The sequence below is a fragment of the Nerophis lumbriciformis genome, linkage group LG19 (assembly GCF_033978685.3).
Source record: "Nerophis lumbriciformis linkage group LG19, RoL_Nlum_v2.1, whole genome shotgun sequence".
NCBI classification, from domain to species: domain Eukaryota; kingdom Metazoa; phylum Chordata; class Actinopteri; order Syngnathiformes; family Syngnathidae; genus Nerophis; species Nerophis lumbriciformis.
The window spans coordinates 43,011,625-43,031,258 of record NC_084566.2 but is presented as its reverse complement, the minus strand read 5'-3'; the positions used below and the strand labels follow the sequence as shown (position 1 = coordinate 43,031,258).

Here is a 19,634-nt window from a genome sequence, read left to right as displayed (position 1 = left end):
TTATACTGTGCATGAATGCCCAAACACTGCCACAGAAAGATGTGTTTTGTGCCACTCCTTCTTTGTCTTATGTCCACCAAACTTTTATACTGTGCGTGAATGCACAAGCACTGCCACGGAAAGATGTGTTTTATGCCACTCCTTCTTTGTCTCGTTATGTCCACCAAACTTTTTGTACTGTGCGTGAATGCACAAACACTGCCACGGAAAGACGTGTTTTATGCCACTCCTTTGTCTCATTATGTCCACCAAACAATCTATACTGTGCGTGAATGCACAAAGGCTGCCACGGAAAGACGTGTTTTATGCCACTCCTTCTTTGTCTCATTATGTCCACCAAACGTTTCATACTGTGCGTGAATGCACAAACACTGCCACGGAAAGACGTGTTTTATGCCACTCATTCTTTGTCTCGTTATGTCCACCAAACGTTTTATACTGTGCGTGAATGCACAAACACTGCCACAGAAAGACGTGTTTTATGCCACTCCTTCTTTGTCTCGTTATGTCCACCAAACGTTTTATACTGTGCGTGAATGCACAAACACTGCCACGGAAAGACGTGTTTTATGACACTCCTTCTTTGTCTCATTATGTCCACCAAACGTTTTATACTGTGCGTGAATGCACAAACACTGCCATGGAAAGACGTGTTTTATGCCACTCCTTCTTTGTCTCATTATATCCACCAAATGTTTTATACTGTGCGTGAATGCACAAACACTGCCACGGAAAGACGTGTTTTATGCCACTCCTTCTTTGTCTCGTTATGTCCACCAAATGTTTTATACTGTGCGTGAATGCACAAACACTGCCTCGGAAAGACGTGTTTTATGCCACTCCTTCTTTGTCTCGTTATGTCCACCAAACGTTTTATACTGTGCATGAATGCCCAAACACTGCCACAGAAAGACATGTTTTATGCCACTCCTTCTTTGTCTCGTTATGTCCACCAAACGTTTTATACTGTGCGTGAATGCACAAACACTGCCACGGAAAGACGTGTTTTATGCCACTCCTTCTTTGTCTCATTATGTCCACCAAACGTTTTATACTGTGCGTGAATGCACAAATACTGCCACGGAAAGATGTGTTTTATGCCACTCCTTCTTTGTCTCATTATGTCCACCAAACGTTTTATACTGTGCGTGAATGCACAAACACTGCCACGGAAAGACGTGTTTTATGCCACTCCTCCTTCGTCTCGTTATGTCCACCAAACGTTTTATACTGTGCGTGAATGCTCAAACACTGCCACGGAAAGACGTGTTTTATGCCACTCCTCCTTCGTCTCGTTATGTCCACCAAACGTTTTATACTGTGCGTGAATGCTCAAACACTGCCACAAAAAGACGTGTTTTATGCCACTCCTTCTTTGTCTCATTTTGTCCACCAAACGTTTTATACTGTGCGTGAATGCTCAAACACTGCCACAGAAAGACGTGTTTTATTCCACTCCTTCTTTGTCTCTTTATGGCCACCAAACGTTTTATACTGTGCATGAATGCACAAAGGCTGCCACAGAAAGACGTGTTTTATGCCACTCCTTCTTTGTCTCTTTATGTCCACCAAACGTTTTATACTGTGCGTGAATGCACAAACACTGCCTCGGAAAGACGTGTTTTATGCCACTCCTTCTTTGTCTCGTTATGTCCACCAAACGTTTTATACTGTGCGTGATTGCCCAAACACTGCCACGGAAAGACTTGTTTTATGCCACTCCTTCTTTTTCTTATGTCCACCAAACGTTTTATACTGTGCGTGATTGCACAAACACTGCCACGGAAAGACGTGTTTTATGCCACTCCTTCTTTGTCTAATTATGTCCACCAAACGTTTTATACTGTGCCTAAATGCACAAACACTGCCACAGAAAGACATGTTTTATGCTACTCCTTCTTTGTCTCGTTATGTCCACCAAACGTTTTATACTGTGCGTGAATGCACGAACACTGCCACGGAAAGACGTGTTTTATGACACTCCTTCTTTGTCTCGTTATGTCCACCAAACTTTTTATACTGTGCGTGAATGCACAAACGCTGCCACGGAAAGACGTGTTTTATGCCACTCCTTCTTTGTCTCGTAATGTCCACCAAACGTTTTATGCTGTGCGTGAATGCACAAACACTGCCACAGAAAGATGTGTTTTATGACACTCCTTCTTTGTCTCGTTATGTCCACCAAATGTTTTATACTGTGCCTGAATGCACAAACACTGCCACGGAAAGACGTGTTTTATGCCACTCCTTCTTTGTCTAATTATGTCCACCAAACGTTTTATACTGTGCCTAAATGCACAAACACTGCCACAGAAAGACATGTTTTATGCTACTCCTTCTTTGTCTCGTTATGTCCACCAAACGTTTTATACTGTGCGTGAATGCACGAACCCTGCCACGGAAAGACGTGTTTTATGACACTCCTTCTTTGTCTCGTTATGTCCACCAAACTTTTTATACTGTGCGTGAATGCACAAACACTGCCACAGAAAGACGTGTTTTATGCCACTCCTTCTTTGTCTCGTTATGTCCACCAAACGTTTTATACTGTGCGTGAATGCACAAACACTGCCACTGAAAGACGTGTTTTATGCCACTCCTTTGTCTCATTATGTCCACCAAACGTTTTATACTGTGCGTGAATGCACAAAGGCTGCCACAGAAAGATGTGTTTTATGCCACTCCTTCTTCGTCTCGTTATGTCCACCAAACTTTTTGTACTGTACGTGAACGCTCAAACACTGCCACGGAAAGACGTGTTTTATGACACTCCTTCTTTGTCTCGTTATGTCCACCAAACGTTTTATACTGTGCATGAATGCCCAAACACTGCCACAGAAAGATATGTTTTGTGCCACTCCTTCTTTGTCTTATGTCCACCAAACTTTTTATACTGTGCGTGAATGCACAAGCACTGCCACAGAAAGATGTGTTTTATGCCACTCCTTCTTTGTCTTGTTATGTCCACCAAACGTTTTATACTGTGCGTGAATGCACAAACACTGCCACGGAAAGACGTGTTTTATGCCACTCCTTCTTTGTCTCATTATGTCCACCAAACGTTTTATACTGTGCGTGAATGAACAAACACTGCCACAGAAAGACTTGTTTTATGACACTCCTTCTTTGTCTCGTTATGGCCACTAAACGTTTTATACTGTGCGTGAATGCCCAAACACTGCCACAGAAAGACGTGTTTTATGCCACTCCTTTGTCTCATTATGTCCACCAAACAATCTATACTGTGCGTGAATGCACAAAGGCTGCCACAGAAAGATGTGTTTTATGCCACTCCTTCTTTGTCTCGTTATATCCACCAAACTTTTTGTACTGTGCGTGAATGCACAAACACTGCCACGGAAAGACATGTTTTATGCCACTCCTTCTTTGTCTCATTATGTCCACCAAACTTTTTATACTGTGCCTGAATGCACAAACACTGCCACGGAAAGACGTGTTTTATGACACTCCTTGTTTGTCTCATTATGTCCACCAAACGTTTTATACTGTGCGTGAATGCACAAACACTGCCACGGAAAGACGTGTTTTATGCCACCCCTTCTTTGTCTCGTTATGTCCACCAAACGCTTCATACTGTGCGTGAATGCCCAAACACTGCCACAGAAAGACGTGTTTTATGCCACTCCTTCTTTGTCTCATTATGTCCACCAAACGTTTTATACTGTGCGTGAATGCACAAACACTGCCACAGAAAGACGTGTTTTATGCCACTCCTTCTTTGTCTCATTATGTCCACCAAACGTTTTATACTGTGCGTGAATGCACAAACACTGCCACAGAAAGACATGTTTTATGCCACTCCTTCTTTGTCTCATTATGTCCACCAAACTTTTTATACTGTGCGTGAATGCACAAACACTGCCACGGAAAGACGTGTTTTATGCCACTCCTCCTTTGTCTCGTTATGTCCACCAAACGTTTTATACTGTGCGTGAATGATCAAACACTGCCACGGAAAGACATGTTTATGCCACTCCTTCTTTGTTTCTTTATGTCCACCAAACGTTTTATACTGTGCGTGAATGCACAAACACTGCCACAGAAAGATGTGTTTTATGCCACTCCTTCTTTGTCTCATTATGTCCACCAAACGTTCTATACTGTGCGTGAATGCACAAACACTGCCACGGAAAGACGTGTTTTATGCCACTCCTTTGTCTCGTTATGTCCACCAAACGTTTTATACTGTGCGTGAATGCACAAACACTGCCACGGAAAGACGTGTTTTATGACACTCCTTCTTTGTCTCATTATGTCCACCAAACGTTTTATACTGTGCGTGGATGCACAAACACTGCCACAGAAAGACGTGTTTTATGCCACTCCTTATTTGTCTCGTTATGTCCACCAAACGTTTTATACTGTGCGTGAATGCACAAACACTGCCTCGGAAAGACGTGTTTCATGCCACTCCTTCTTTGTCTCATTATGTCCACCAAACGTTTTATACTGTGCGTGAATGCACAAACACTGCCACAGAAAGACGTGTTTTATGCCACTCCTTCTTTTTCTTGTTATGTCCACCAAACGTTTTATACTGTGCGTGAATGCACAAACACTGCCACAGAAAGACGTGTTTTATGCCACTCCTTCTTTGTCTCATTATATCCACCAAACGTTTTATACTGTGCGTGAATGCACAAACACTGCCACGGAAAGACGTGTTTTATGCCACTCCTTCTTTGTCTCATTATGTCCACCAAACGTTTTATACTGTGCGTGAATGCCCAACCGCTGCCACAGAAAGACGTGTTTTATGCCATCTCCTTCTTTGTCTCGTTATGTCCACCAAATGTTTTATACTGTGCCTGAATGCACAAACACTGCCACAGAAAGACGGGTTTTATGCCACTCCTTTGTCTCATTATGTCCACCAAACAATCTATACTGTGCGTGAATGCACAAAGGCTGCCACAGAAAGACGTGTTTTATGCCACTCCTTTGTCTCGTTATGTCCACCAAACGTTTTATACTGTGCGTGAATGCACAAACACTGCCACGGAAAGACGTGTTTTATGACACTCCTTCTTTGTCTCATTATGTCCACCAAACGTTTTATACTGTGCGTGGATGCTCAAACACTGCCACGGAAAGACGTGTTTTATGCCACTCCTTCTTTGTCTCATTATGTCCACCAAACGTTGTACACTGTGCGTGGATGCACACCAATCTTGCCTTTATGGATATTCTCCAGTACGTTTGGAAGGACAGAATTGTCTGCAGATTTAAGACGAGCAGTAAACAAATGAAGAGTTTTATTGCCGTGCTGTGTGTACCGGACAGGACAGCAGAGTTATGGGTGGTAGGACGGCCATCCTCTGCACTGCTCCTTGAGACCCGGCTGAATTATGAGCATATGTGTGAGGCTAAGCCTGTTTTTATGAGCAGAGGGATCTCAACACGGTCTCAAGCCCCACCCCCAGAGTCCGTTGCGTATTAAAGCCCGTTGTCTTTCGTGCATTTGCCGCTTTTGCGTTTCTGCCGCCGTCTGACACCTCAATTACGTGTTTTTCATTGCCAGCTCTCCTATTAACTCACGTCTTTATGGCGCCATTTCTCTTACAAAGAAGCGTACAGTTCCGACTTGGTAGACTGTGTTATGATAAGCGTGGCCAGTAAATGGCAGTCACACATAAGCGATACATGTGGGCTTCAGGTTGACGCCTGTACAGGTTAGGAAGCAAGCCCTAAAATGTGATGTTTCATTGAGAATATAGAACATTACACACGGCAGTCAATAATCCTTCAGCATTCATTAGTACGACTTTGGTGAGCTACCAAGGATGGATTGTTGGCGCATTACAGCTACCATAGTCAGACGTACTGTGCTTCAACATACCGGTATTATTATGGTGTGTTTATAAGGACCCCAAAATGGCACCTAATAGAGACATTATCTTGTGTTTTGTTTGGCAATATTATGCAAAAACAACTTTTTGATGGATTGTCGGAGCATTACAGCTACCATAGTCAGACGTAGTGTGCTTCAACATAACGGTATTACTATGGTGTTTCTATAAGGACCCCAAAATGGCACCTATTAGGAGACTTACTATCTGGCATTTTATTTTGACTTATTATGCAAAAACAACTTTTTAATGGATTGTCGGAGCATTACAGCTACCATAGTCAGACGTACTGTGCTTCAACATACCGGTATTATTATGGTGTGTTTATAAGGACCCCAAAATGGCACCTATTAGAGACATTATCTGGTGTTTTGTTTGGCAATATTATGCAAAAACAACTTTTTGATGGAATGTCGGAGCATTACAGCTACCATAGTCAGATGTACTATGCTTCAACATACCGGTATTATTATGGTGTGTTTATAATGACCCCAAAATGGCACCTATTAGGAGACATTATCTGGTGTTTTGTTTGGCAATATTATGCAAAATCAACTTTTTGATGGAATGTCGGAGCATTACAGCTACCATAGTCAGACGTACTGTGCTTCAAGATACCTGTATCATTATGGTGTTTATGTAAGGACCCCAAAATGGCACCAATTAGGAGACAATCTGGCGTTTTGTTTGGCAATATTATGCAAAAACAACTTTTTGATGGATTGTCGGAGCATTACAGCTGCCATGGTCAGACGTACTGTGCTTCAACATACCGATATTATGGTATTTCTGTTAGGACCCCAAAATGGCACCAATTACGAGACATACTGTGCTGTTTTTTTTGGCAATATTATGTAAATACAACTTTTTGATAGATTGTCGGAACATTACAGCTACCATAGTCAGACGTACTGTGCTTCAACATACCGATATTATGGTGTTTCTGTTAGGACCCCAAAACGGCACCAATTAGGAGACATAATCTGGCGTTTTGTTTGGCACTATTATGCAAAAACAACTTTTTGATGGATTGTCAGAGCATTACAGCTACCATAATCAGACGTACTGTGCTTCAACATACTGATATTATTATGTTTTTTCTGTTCAATCACAAGTTATTGCTCGCTTAGATCATTTCAAGTAAAAAGACACCAATATTTTGACACAAATGAATAATTGTATATAAGTTATCACACAATTTGTTTGCTTGCAGTTCAGGTTGCCCTGGTTACGATCCACTGCTGCTTAAAAAGCTGTCTTTGATCTTATCAAGCAAAATGCGGACAGCTTGTAAATCTCCACTGTGTGCGATGGAATGCGACGTAGAGGTGTCGGTTTTTCTGATCTGGACAGGGCCTTATCAGGACCTGGAATCTAAGGGCAAGGAGGGGGCAAACCTGACACCGCTCCAAGCACCTTTTTTGTTGGAACTGTTTGTGACCCAGTGCAGCTGCTGCATAATGAGACCCCTCCTCTTAGAAGCAACTGCAGCTATGTATTTAGGGGATGCCCAAATAAATGGTGAGGCGCGGAACTCGCGCTGGTCCACGTGCTCTCCTCGTGAGCTAAATAGAATCCTGTCTCTGTTTGATTCCTTGCTTCTTGTCCTGTTTAATAGATAGTTCGGTGTTTCAACCTGACAGTGACAATTTGGACTTTATTATTAGTTTCTGTTATTTCCTGTCCAGCGCTCTTATTTTTGTTTTTCCACTTCCCTTTTTTTGCCACCACCACTTCTCTTGTCTCAGCGCTGACTCCCTCACCTGTCCGTGATTGGCACTCAGGACAAACATGTCCCTGGTTGCCAATCAGGATGTTTTTTTTTTTATGTCAATGCTGGAGAGGGCTGGATCATTCTAGTTGTTTGCGCGAATGCTCGATAGCTTGCCCTCTGCTTCCTGTGCGCCGTGGCTTTATTTTGGTGAACAAAATGCATTCAACCTGCACGTCGCACTTTCTTTTTGGGAATGTCCGGCGGGCCAGATTGAAAAGCTCAATACCAGTATGTTGAAGCACAGTACGTCTGACTATGGTAGCCGCATGTGGCCCCCGGGCCTTAATTTGCCCAGGTCTGGAGTAGCGTCTTGATGCTCCAACGTAACAATTACTTAAGCTGGAGCGCCAGTGAAGTGAAGTGATGTGGAGCAACTTGAAATGTATCATTGCGGCTTATGTCACGGTTCACTGGCAGAGAGTCATTCATGCAGACGCAGAGTAAGAAAGCAAAACAGACTATTTTCAGTCACTTTCTTGTCTTAATCACGTTTCATCTAACATATACTGTAGTAACGTTGTTCTCCTAGGGCAGACCAGGGCAAATTAAGGCCCGGGGGCCACATGCAGCTACCATAGTCAGACGTACTGTGCTTCAACATACTGGTATTGAGCTATTTAATCTGGCCCGCCGGACATTCCCAAATCATTTTTTTTAGATGTTTATTATGTAAAGTGTAGCTGCCATTATGATGTGCACTCATGTTCTCTAATGACCGTAAGTCTTCAACTATACTAAGTCTTAACATGTCTGCACTTTTGCATGATATACTAGTTACTATGGTCATCTAATTAGTTACTATGGCCATTTAATTAGTTACTATGGTCATCTAATTAGTTACTATGACCATCTAGTGAGTTACTATGTAATCTAATGAGTTACTATGTAATCTAATTAGTTACTATGGTCATCTAATGAGTTACTATGGCCATCTAATTAGTTACTATGGCCATCTAACTAGTTACTATGTAATCTAATTAGTTACTATGGTCATCTAAGTAGTTACTATGGTAATCTAAATAGTTACTATGGCAATCTAATTAGTTACTATGGTCATCCAATTCGTTACTATGGTCATCTAATGAGTTACTATGGTCATCTAATGAGTTACTATGGCCATCTATTTAGTTACTATGGTCATCTAATTAGTTACTATGGTCATCTAATTAGTTACTATGGTCATCCAATTAGTTACTATGGTCATCTAATTAGTTACTATGGTCATCTAATTAGTTACTATGGTCATCCAATTAGTTACTATGGTCATCCAATTAGTTACTATGGTCATCCAATTAGTTACTATGGTCATCTAGTTAGTTACTATGGCCCTCTAATTAGTTACTATGGTCATCCAATTAGTTACTATGGTCATCTAATTAGTTACTATGGTCATCTAATGAGTTACTATGGTCATTTAATTAGTTACTATGGTCATCTAATTAGTTGCTATGGTCATCTAATTTGTTTCCATGGTCATCTAATTAGTTGCTATGGTCATCTAATTTACTATGGTCATCTAATTAGTTACTATGGTCATCTAATTAGTTGCTATGGTCATCTAATTAGTTACTATGGTCATCTAATTAGTTGCTATGGTAATCTAATTAGTTACTATGGTCATCTAATTAGTTATTATGGCCATCTAATTAGTTACTATGTCATCTAATTAGTTACTATGGCCATCTAACTAGTTACTATGTAATCTAATTAGTTACTATGGTCATCTAATTAGTTACTATGGTCATCTAATTACTTACTATGGTCATCCAATTAGCTACTATGGTCATCTAATTAGTTACTATGGTCATCTAATTAGTTACTATGGTCATCTAATTACTTACTATGGTCATCCAATTAGCTACTATGGTCATCTAATTAGTTGCTATGGTCATCTAATTAGTTACTATGGTCATCTAATTAGTTGCTATGGTAATCTAATTAGTTGCTATGGTAATTGAATGTGTTACTATGGTAATCTAATTAGTTACTATGGTCATCTAATATGTTACTATGGTCATCTAATGAGTTACTATGGCCATCTAATTAGTTACTATGGTAATCTAATTTGTTTCCATGGTCATCTAATTAGTTGCTATGGTAAACTAATTTGTTTCCATGGTCATCTAATTTGTTTCCATGGTCATCTAATTTGTTTCCATGGTCATCTAATTTACTATGGTAATCTAATTAGTTACTATGGTCATCTAATTAGTTGCTATGGTCATCTAATTAGTTACTATGGTCATCTAATTAGTTGCTATGATAATCTAATTAGTTGCTATGGTAATTGAATGTGTTAGTATGGTAATCTAATTAGTTACTATGGTCATCTAATTAGTTAATATGGTCATCTAATTAATTACTATGGTCATTTATTTAGTTACTATGGTAATCTAATTAGTTGCTATGGTAATCAAATTAATTACTATAGTCATCAAATTAGTTACTATGGTCATCTAATTAGTTACTATGGTCATTTATTTAGTTACTATGGTAATCTAATTAGTTGCTACGGTAATCAAATTAGTTACTATGGTCATTCAATTAGTTACTATGGTCATCTAATTAGTTGCTATGATAATCTAATAAATTACAATGGTAATCTAATTAGTTACTATGATAATCAATTGAGTTACTATGGTAATCTAATGAGTTACTATGGTCATCTAAGTAGTTACTATAGTAATCTGATTAGTTACTATGGTCATCTAATTAGTTTTTATGGTCATCTAATCAATATATCAGATAGCAGGCGGGGTTTTTAACCTTCATGTTCATATTTCGCTGTGTTTGTTGTATTGTTGTTGATAGTAAATGATGTGGATGAAGAGGTGGTGTGACAGTCACATGTTGTCAATATTCAGTGTTTTATCGTTCATAGTTAATATTGTAAATTCTACATTCTTTATTTTTCATGTACATTCTGAGTGTTTCATTCAGTTAAAAAAAAAAAAGTCAAATTCCTTTCCGGTTTTTAATGCGGCCTGTCATAACGTTTTTAGCTTCCAATCGGACATTATTGTGAGGTTTGTATTAGTGTTATTAAAAATAAATATACCGTCCCCCCAAACACATTTTTTGTCTCTAAATTTGGCCGCCCGAGTCAAAATAATTGCCCTAGGCCTGCCCTAGGGTAAACGGGGTAACACACAGCACACTGACAAAGCTTAACCTATATTTACCATAACAATCTACAAGGTTAATACAGTTGGCTTCTCTTTCTTCCCCTCCATGTATCTGCTTTTTTTTGTATTTCAAGTTATCATGACATATATGTATTGTTGCATTTGAACAATTGTATTGTTGATAATAGAGGTATATTTACCATAACAATCTACAAGGTTAATACATTTCGCTTCTCTTTCTTCCCCTCCAAGTATCTCTTTTCTTTTGTATTTCAAGTTATCATGACATATGTGTTTTGTTGCATTTGAAACAATTGTATTGTTTATAATCGAGGTAATTTTACCATAACAATCTACAAGGTTAATACGTTTGGCTTCTCTTTCTTCCCCTCCATGTATCTCTTTTCTTTTGTGTTTCAAGCTATCGTTACGTATATGCATTGTTGCATTTGAAGTAATCGTATTGTTGATAACAGAGGTAATTTTACCATAACAATCTACAAGGTTAATACAGTTGGCTTCTCTTTCTTCCCCTCCATGTATCTGCTTTCTTTTGTATTTCAAGTTATCCTTACGTATATGCATTGTTGCTTTTGAACAATTTTATTGTTGATAATAGAGGTAATTTTACCATAACAATCTACAAGGTTAATACATTTGGCTTCTCTTTCTTCCCCTCCAAGTATCTCTTTTATTTTGTATTTCAAGTTATTATGTATATGCATTGTTGCATTTGAAATAATTGTATTGTTGATAATAGAGGTAATTTTACCATAACAATCTACAAGGTTAATACATTTGGCTTCTCTTTCTTCCCCTCCATGTATTTCTTTTCTTTTGTGTTTCAAGCTATCGTTACGTATATGCATTGTTGCATTTGAAATAATTGTATTGTTGATAACAGAGGTAATTTTACCATAACAATCTACAAGGTTAATACAGTTGTTTTCTCTTTCTTCCCCTCCATTTATCTGCTTTCTTTTGTATTTCAAGTTATCCTGACATATATGTATTGTTGCATTTGAAACAATTGTATTGTTGATAATAGAGGTATATTTACCATAACAATCTACAAGGTTAATGCATTTCGCTCCTCTTTCTTCCCCTCCATGTATCTCTTTTCTTTTGTATTTCAAGTTATCGTTACGTATATGAATTGTTGCATTTGAAATAATTGTATTGTTGATAACAGAGGTAATTTTACCATAACAATCTACAAGGTTAATACATTTGGCTTCTCTTTCTTCCCCTCCATTTATCTGCTTTCTTTTGTATTTCAAGTTATCATGACATATATGTATTGTTGCATTTGAAACAATTGTATTGTTGATAACAGAGGTAATTTTACCATAACAATCTACAAGGTCAATACATTTGGCTTCTCTTTCTTCCCCTCCATGTATCTGCTTTCTTTTGTATTTCAAGTTATCCTGACATACATGCATTGTTGCATTTGAACAATTGTATTGTTGATAATAGAGGTCATTTTATCATAACAATCTACAAGGTTAATACAATTGGCTTCTCTTTCTTCCCCTCCATGTATCTCTTTTCTTTTGTATTTCAAGTTATCATTACTTATATGCATTGTTGCATTTGAAATAATCGTATTGTTGATAACAGAGGTAAGTTTACCATAACAATCTACAAGGTTAATACAGTTGGCTTCTCTTTCTTCCCCTCCATGTATCTGCTCTCTTTTGTATTTCAAGTTATCCTGACATACATGCATTGTTCCTTTTGAACAATTATTTTGTTGATAATAGAGGTAATTTTACCATAACAATCTACAAGGTTAATGCATTTGGCTTCTCTTTCTTCCCCTCCATGTATCTCTTTTCTTTTGTATTTCAAGTTATCGTTACGTATATGCATTGTTGCATTTGAAATAATCGTATTGTTGATAACTGAGGTAATTTTACCATAACAATCTACAAGGTTAATGCATTTCGCTTCTCTTTCTTCCCCTCCAAGTATCTATTTTCTTTTGTATTTCAAGTTATTATGTATATGCATTGTTGCATTTGAAATAATTGTATTGTTGATAACAGAGGTAATTTTACCATAACAATCTACAAGGTTAATACAGTTGGCTTCTCTTTCTTCCCCTCCACGTATCTGCTTTCTTTTATATTTCAAGTTATCATGACATACATGCATTGTTGCTTTTGAACAATTGTATTGTTGATGATAGAGGTAATTTTTACCATAACAATCTACAAGGTTAATACATTTCGCTTCTCTTTCTTCCCCTCCAAGTATCTCTTTTCTTTTGTATTTCAAGTTATTATGTATATGCATTGTTGCATTTGAAATAATCATATTGTTGATAACAGAGGTAAATTTACCATAACAATCTACAAGGTTAATACAGTTAGCTTCTCTTTCTTCCCCTCCATGTATCTGCTTTCTTTTGTATTTCAAGTCATTATGTATATGCGTTGTTACTTTTGAACAATTATTTTGTTGATAATAGAGGTAATTTTACCATAACAATCTACAAGGTTAATACATTTGGCTTCTCTTTCTTCCCCTCCAAGTATCTCTTTTCTTTTGTATTTCAAGTTATTATGTATATGCATTGTTGCATTTGAAATAATCGTATTGTTGATAACAGAGGTAATTTTACCATAACAATCTACAAGGTTAATACAATTCGCTTCTCTTTATTCCCCTCCATTTATCTGCCTTCTTTTGTATTTCAAGTTATCACGACATATATGTATTGTTGCATTTGAAACAATTGTATTGTTGATAATAGACGTATATTTACCATAACAATCTACAAGGTTAATGCATTTCGCTCCTCTTTCTTCCCCTCCATGTATCTCTTTTCTTTTGTATTTCAAGTTATCGTTACGTATATGAATTGTTGCATTTGAAATAATTATATTGTTGATAACAGAGGTAATTTTACCATAACAATCTACAAGGTCAATACAGTTAGCTTCTCTTTCTTCCCCTCCATGTATCTGCTTTCTTTTGTATTTCAAGTTATCCTGACATACATGCATTGTTGCTTTTGAACAATTATATTGTTGATAATAGAGGTCATTATTGTTATTATCAATAATACTATTTTAATTGGTATTTGTATTGATCCATTTGTAGTGTAATAATGTTCATTGTCATTTCTGTATTATTAATAGTTATTTCACTAACTACTTCTTTGATATCACTTTTGCTATCATATCCTAATTACTCATGTTGTTGTTGTTGTTATTTTTGTTGTCTTTTTTTCTCTTTCCATCCCCTCCGGCTGCACCAAATGATAATATAAATCCATTTAATGAAGTCAAATCCAAATAAGGCAACAAGAGAAGTACCCAACACTTCTCTTTTGTAAAGTAAATGTGAACAGCAGACATCAATAATATGATTTGTTTGAGTAGCCTTGACAGGATAAAATAAAACATGTAAAGCAAGGTTTCTTGTGCGGTTATCTCCATTGTTCTAGTGGTAGTTTGAGCCGTTAATCCCAGTCCGAAGTGCTCTGGCTAAATCCAAAAGACTTAATCCTGCATTAGCATGAATTTGCCTTCCATTTTTCTTGGTCGGGGATGTTTTACTGCCTCGCTCTCATTTTTGGCTGACCTTGGTGTTTTGGTGCATGTGTGCCCGCAGAGTGCCTACCCCTGCTGAGTGAAGCCCCGCCCACGCCTCCGCCCGTCTCCGAGCAGCCATGCGTCCGCACGGCACAGGTGGAGCGCCCGCCCGTTCCGGGAGGCCCATGTCTGGGCTGTGTCTACTGCTACTGCCTCTCTTCATGCTGCTCCTCCCAGGCGTGCATGGAGCACTTGGTATGTCCGCTGTCCTTCATGTCCTTCCTCATTATCTGGTGCTTGTTCCACTCGGGCAAAGTGAGAAGAATTGTGTGGTACAAAACCCCAAAAGCAGTGAAAATAAATAAATAAATAAAGAGAGAATACAACAAATCCTTTTCAACTTATATTCAATTGAATAGACTGCAAAGACAAGATATTTCATGTTCACACTTGCAAATAATCATCAACTTAGAATTTAATGACAGCAACACATTGCAAAAAAGGCATTTTTACCACTGTGTTACGTGGCCTTTCCTTTTAACAACACTCAGTAAAGTTCAACAGTCTCTCATCTGCTATTTTAGCCTTCATATTTTCAATGGGAGACAGGTCTGGACTACAGGCATGCCAGTCTAGTACCCACACTCTTTTATTACGCTGTTGTAACACATGGCTTGGCATCGTCTTGCTGAAATAAGCAGGGGCGTCCATGGTAACGTTGCTTGGATTGCTCCAAAACCTGTATGTACCTTTCAGCATTAATGGTGCCTTCACAGATGTGTAAGTTACCCATGTCTTGGGCACTAATACACCCCCATACCATCACACATGCTGCCTTTTACACTTTGACCATAGAACAGTCCGGATGGTTCCTTTCCTCTTTGGTCCGGAGGACACGAACGACATCCACAGTTTCCAAAAACAATTTGAAATGTGGACTCGTCAGACCACAGAACACTTTTCCACTTTGCCTCAGTCCATCTTAGATGAGCTCAGGCCAAGCGAAGCGTCTCCGGGTGTTGTTGATAAATGGCTTTGGCTTTGCATAGTAGAATTTTAACTTGCACTTACATATGTTTGGTTTAGTGTTAGTATAGCTACACAATAACTACAAACGTTTTATTGTTTTTGTTTTTAGGTTTAGTGTTAATACATCCACACAATAAACTACAGACATTTTTTTTTGGTTTAGGTTTAGTGTTAATACATCCACACAATAAATTTAGAAAATTTAGTGTTTAGTGTTTAGTGTAAATTTAGACAATTTAGTGTTAATACATCCACACAATAAACTACAGATGTTTTTTTGTTTTTTTAGGTTTAGTGTTAATACATCCACACAATAAACTACATATATTTTTTGGTTTAGGTTTAGTGTTAAAACATCCACACAATAAACTACAGATATTTGTTTTTTGGTTGAGGTTTAGTGTTAATACATCCACTTAATAAACTACAGATGGTTTTTTTTGTTTAGGTTTAGTGTTAATACATCCACACAATAAACTACAGATGTTTTGTTTTTTTAGGTTTAGTGTTAATACATCCACACATTAAACTACATATGTTTTTTTGGGAGTTTTAGGTTTGGTGTTAATACATCCAGACAATAAACTACATATGTTTTTTTTGGTTAAGGTTTAGTGTTAATGCATCCACACAATAAACTACATATGTTTTTTTGGTTTAGATTTAGTGTTAATACATCCACACAATAAACTACAAATGTTTTTTATTTGTTTAGGTTTAGTGTTAATACATCCACACAATAAACTACAAATGTTTTTTGTTTTTTTTTAGGTTTAGTGTTAATACATCCACACAATAAACTACAGATGTTTTTTGGTTTATGTTTAATGTTAATACATCCACACAATAAACTACATATGTTTTTTTTTTAGGTTTAGTGTTAATACATCCACACAATAAACTACAGATGTTTTTTGGTTTATGTTTAATGTTAATACATCCATACAATAAACTACACATTTTTTTGGTTTAGGTTTAGTGTTAATTCATCCATACAATAATACATAAACTACATATGTTTTTTGGTTTATGTTTAATGTTAATACATCCACACAATAAACTACAGATGTTGTTATATTTTTTTAGGTTTAGTGTTAATACATCCACACAATAAACTACAGATGTTGTTATATTTTTTTAGGTTTCGTGTTAATACATCCACACAATAAACTACAGATGTTTTTTTTGGTTTAGGTTTAGTGTTAATACATCCACACAATAAACTACAGATGTTTTTTTTGGTTTAGGTTTAGTGTTAATACATCCACACAATAAACCACAAATGTTTTTTTTTGGTTTAGGTTTAGTGTTAATACATCCACACAATAAACTACTTTTTTTGTTTGTTTGTTTAGGTTTAGTGTTAGTGCAGCCACACATTAAACTACAAATGTTTTTTTTGGTTTAGGTTTATGTTTAGTGTTAATACATCCACACAATAAACTACAGATTTTTTTGTTTTGTTTAGGTTTAGTGTTAATACATCCACACAATAAACTACAGATATTTGTTTTTTGGTTTAGGTTTAGTGTTAATACATCCATACAATAAACTACAGATGTTTTTTTGTTTTGTTTTTGGTTTAGGTTTAGTGTTAATACATCCACACAATAAACTACAGATGTTTTTTTTTGTTTATGTTTAGTGTTAATACAGCCACAGAATAAACTACAGGTGTTTGTTTTTGTTTTAGGTTTAGTGTTAATACATCCACACAATAAACTACAGATGTTTTTTGGTTTAGGTTTAGGTTTAGTGTTAATACATCCACACAATAAACTACAAATGTGTTTTTTGGTTTAGGTTTAGTGTTAATACATCCACACAATAAACTACAAATGTGTTTTTTGGTTTAGGTTTAGTGTTAATACATCCACACAATAAAATACAGATGTTTTTTGGTTTAGGTTTAGTGTTAATACATCCACACAATAAACTACAGATATTTGTTTTTGGTTTAGGTTTAGTGTTAATACATCCACACAATAAACTACAGATGTTTTTTTGTTTTTTTTAGGTTTAGTGTTAATACATCCACACAATAAACTACATATATTTTTTGGTTTAGGTTTAGTGTTAAAACATCCACACAATAAACTACAGATATTTGTTTTTTGGTTGAGGTTTAGTGTTAATACATCCACTTAATAAACTACAGATGGTTTTTTTTGTTTAGGTTTAGTGTTAATACATCCACACAATAAACTACAGATGTTTTTTTTTGGTTTAAGTTTAGTGTTAATACATCCACACAATAAACTACAGATATTTGTTTTTTGGTTGAGGTTTAGTGTTAATACATCCACTTAATAAACTACAGATGGTTTTTTTTGTTTAGGTTTAGTGTTAATACATCCACACAATAAACTACAGATGTTTTTTTTTGGTTTAAGTTTAGTGTTAATACATCCACACAATAAACTACAGATGTTTTTTTTTTTTTAGGTTCAGTGTTAATACATCCACACAATAAACTACAGATGTTTTTTTTTTTTTAGGTTCAGTGTTAATACATCCACACATTAAACTACATATGTTTTTTTGGGAGTTTTAGGTTTGGTGTTAATACATCCAGACATTAAACTACATATGTTTTTTTGGGAGTTTTAGGTTTAGTGTTAATACATCCACACAATAAACTACATATGTTTTTTTGGTTTAGATTTAGTGTTAATACATCCACACAATAAACTACAAATGTTTTTTATTTGTTTAGGTTTAGTGTTAATAAATCCACACAATAAACTACAGATGTTTTTTTGTTTTTTTTTAGGTTTAGTGTTAATACATCCACACAATAAACTACAGATGTTTTTTGGTTTATGTTTAATGTTAATACATCCACAAAATAAACTACAGATATTTGTTTTTTTGTTTAGGTTTAGTGTTAATACATCCACTTAATAAACTACAGATGTTTTTTTTGTTTAGGTTTAGTGTTAATACATCCACACATTAAACTACAGATGTTTTTTTTTTGGTTTAAGTTTAGTGTTAATACATCCACACAATAAACCACAAATGTTTTTTTTTTGGTTTAGGTTTAGTGTTAATACATCCACACAATAAACTACAGATGTTTTTTTGTTTTTTTAGGTTTAGTGTTAATACATCCACACATTAAACTACAGATGTTTTTTTTTGGTTTAGTGTTAATACATCCACACAATAAACTACACATTTTTTTGGTTCTAGGTTTAGTGTTAATACATCCACACAATAAACTTTTCTTTTTTTTTTGGTTTAGGTTTAGTGTTAATACATCCACACAATAAACTACAGATGTTTTTTTGGTTTAGGTTTAGTGTTAATACATCCACACAATAAACTACAGATGTTTTTTTTTGGTTTAGGTTTAGTGTTAATACATCCACACAATAAACTACATATATTTTTGGGGAGTTTTAGGTTTAGTGTTAATACATCCACACAATAAACTACAGATGTTTTTTTTGGTTTAGGTTAAGGTTTAGTGTTAATACATCCACACAATAAACTACACATTTTTTTGGTTCTAGGTTTAGTGTTAATACATCCACACAATAAACTTTTCTTTTTTTTTTGGTTTAGGTTTAGTGTTAATACATCCACACAATAAACTACAGATGTTTTTTTTTATTTTTCTTTTAGGTTTAGTGTTAATACATCCACACAATAAACTACAGATGTTTTTTTTTGGTTTAGGTTTAGTGTTAATACATCCACACAATAAACTACATGTTTTTTTGGTTTTTTTTTTAATGTTTAGTGTTAATACATCCACACAATAAACTACATGTTTTTTTTTTTGGTTGAGATTTAGTGTTAATACATCCACACAATAAACTACAGATGTTTTTTGGTTTAGGTTTAGTGTTAATACATCCACACAATAAACTACAGATGTTTTTTTGGTTTAGGTTTAGTGTTAATACATCCACACAATAAACTACAGATGTTTTTTTTTGGTTTAGGTTTAGTGTTAATACATCCACACAATAAACTACATATATTTTTTGGGAGTTTTAGGTTTAGTGTTAATACATCCACACAATAAACTACAGATGTTTTTTTTGGTTTAGGTTAAGGTTTAGTGTTAATACATCCACACAATAAACTACACATTTTTTTGGTTCTAGGTTTAGTGTTAATACATCCACACAATAAACTACACATTTTTTTGGTTTAGGTTTAGTGTTAATACATCCACATAATAAACTTTTCTTTTTTTTTTGGTTTAGGTTTAGTGTTAATACATCCACACAATAAACTACAGATGTTTTTTTTATTTTTTTTTAGGTTTAGTGTTAAT

The 19,634-nt window shown here is 35.8% G+C and overlaps 1 protein-coding gene across 5 annotated transcripts in view; it reads left to right on the top strand.

Annotated features, from left to right (window-relative positions):
- LOC133618410 (receptor-type tyrosine-protein phosphatase S-like) overlaps window positions 1-19,634 on the top strand; it is a 425,684-nt gene that overhangs the window by 87,868 nt on the left and 318,182 nt on the right. For all 5 annotated transcript variants that reach the window (XR_012050994.1, XM_061978745.2, XM_061978743.2 and 2 more), the window contains exon 2: window positions 14,394-14,569. Coding sequence is in view for 4 of the 5 variants with exons in the window: in XM_061978745.2 (XP_061834729.1) it covers window positions 14,452-14,569 (118 nt within the window). In the remaining variant the exon portion in view is untranslated. The remainder of the gene's footprint in view (window positions 1-14,393; window positions 14,570-19,634) is intronic.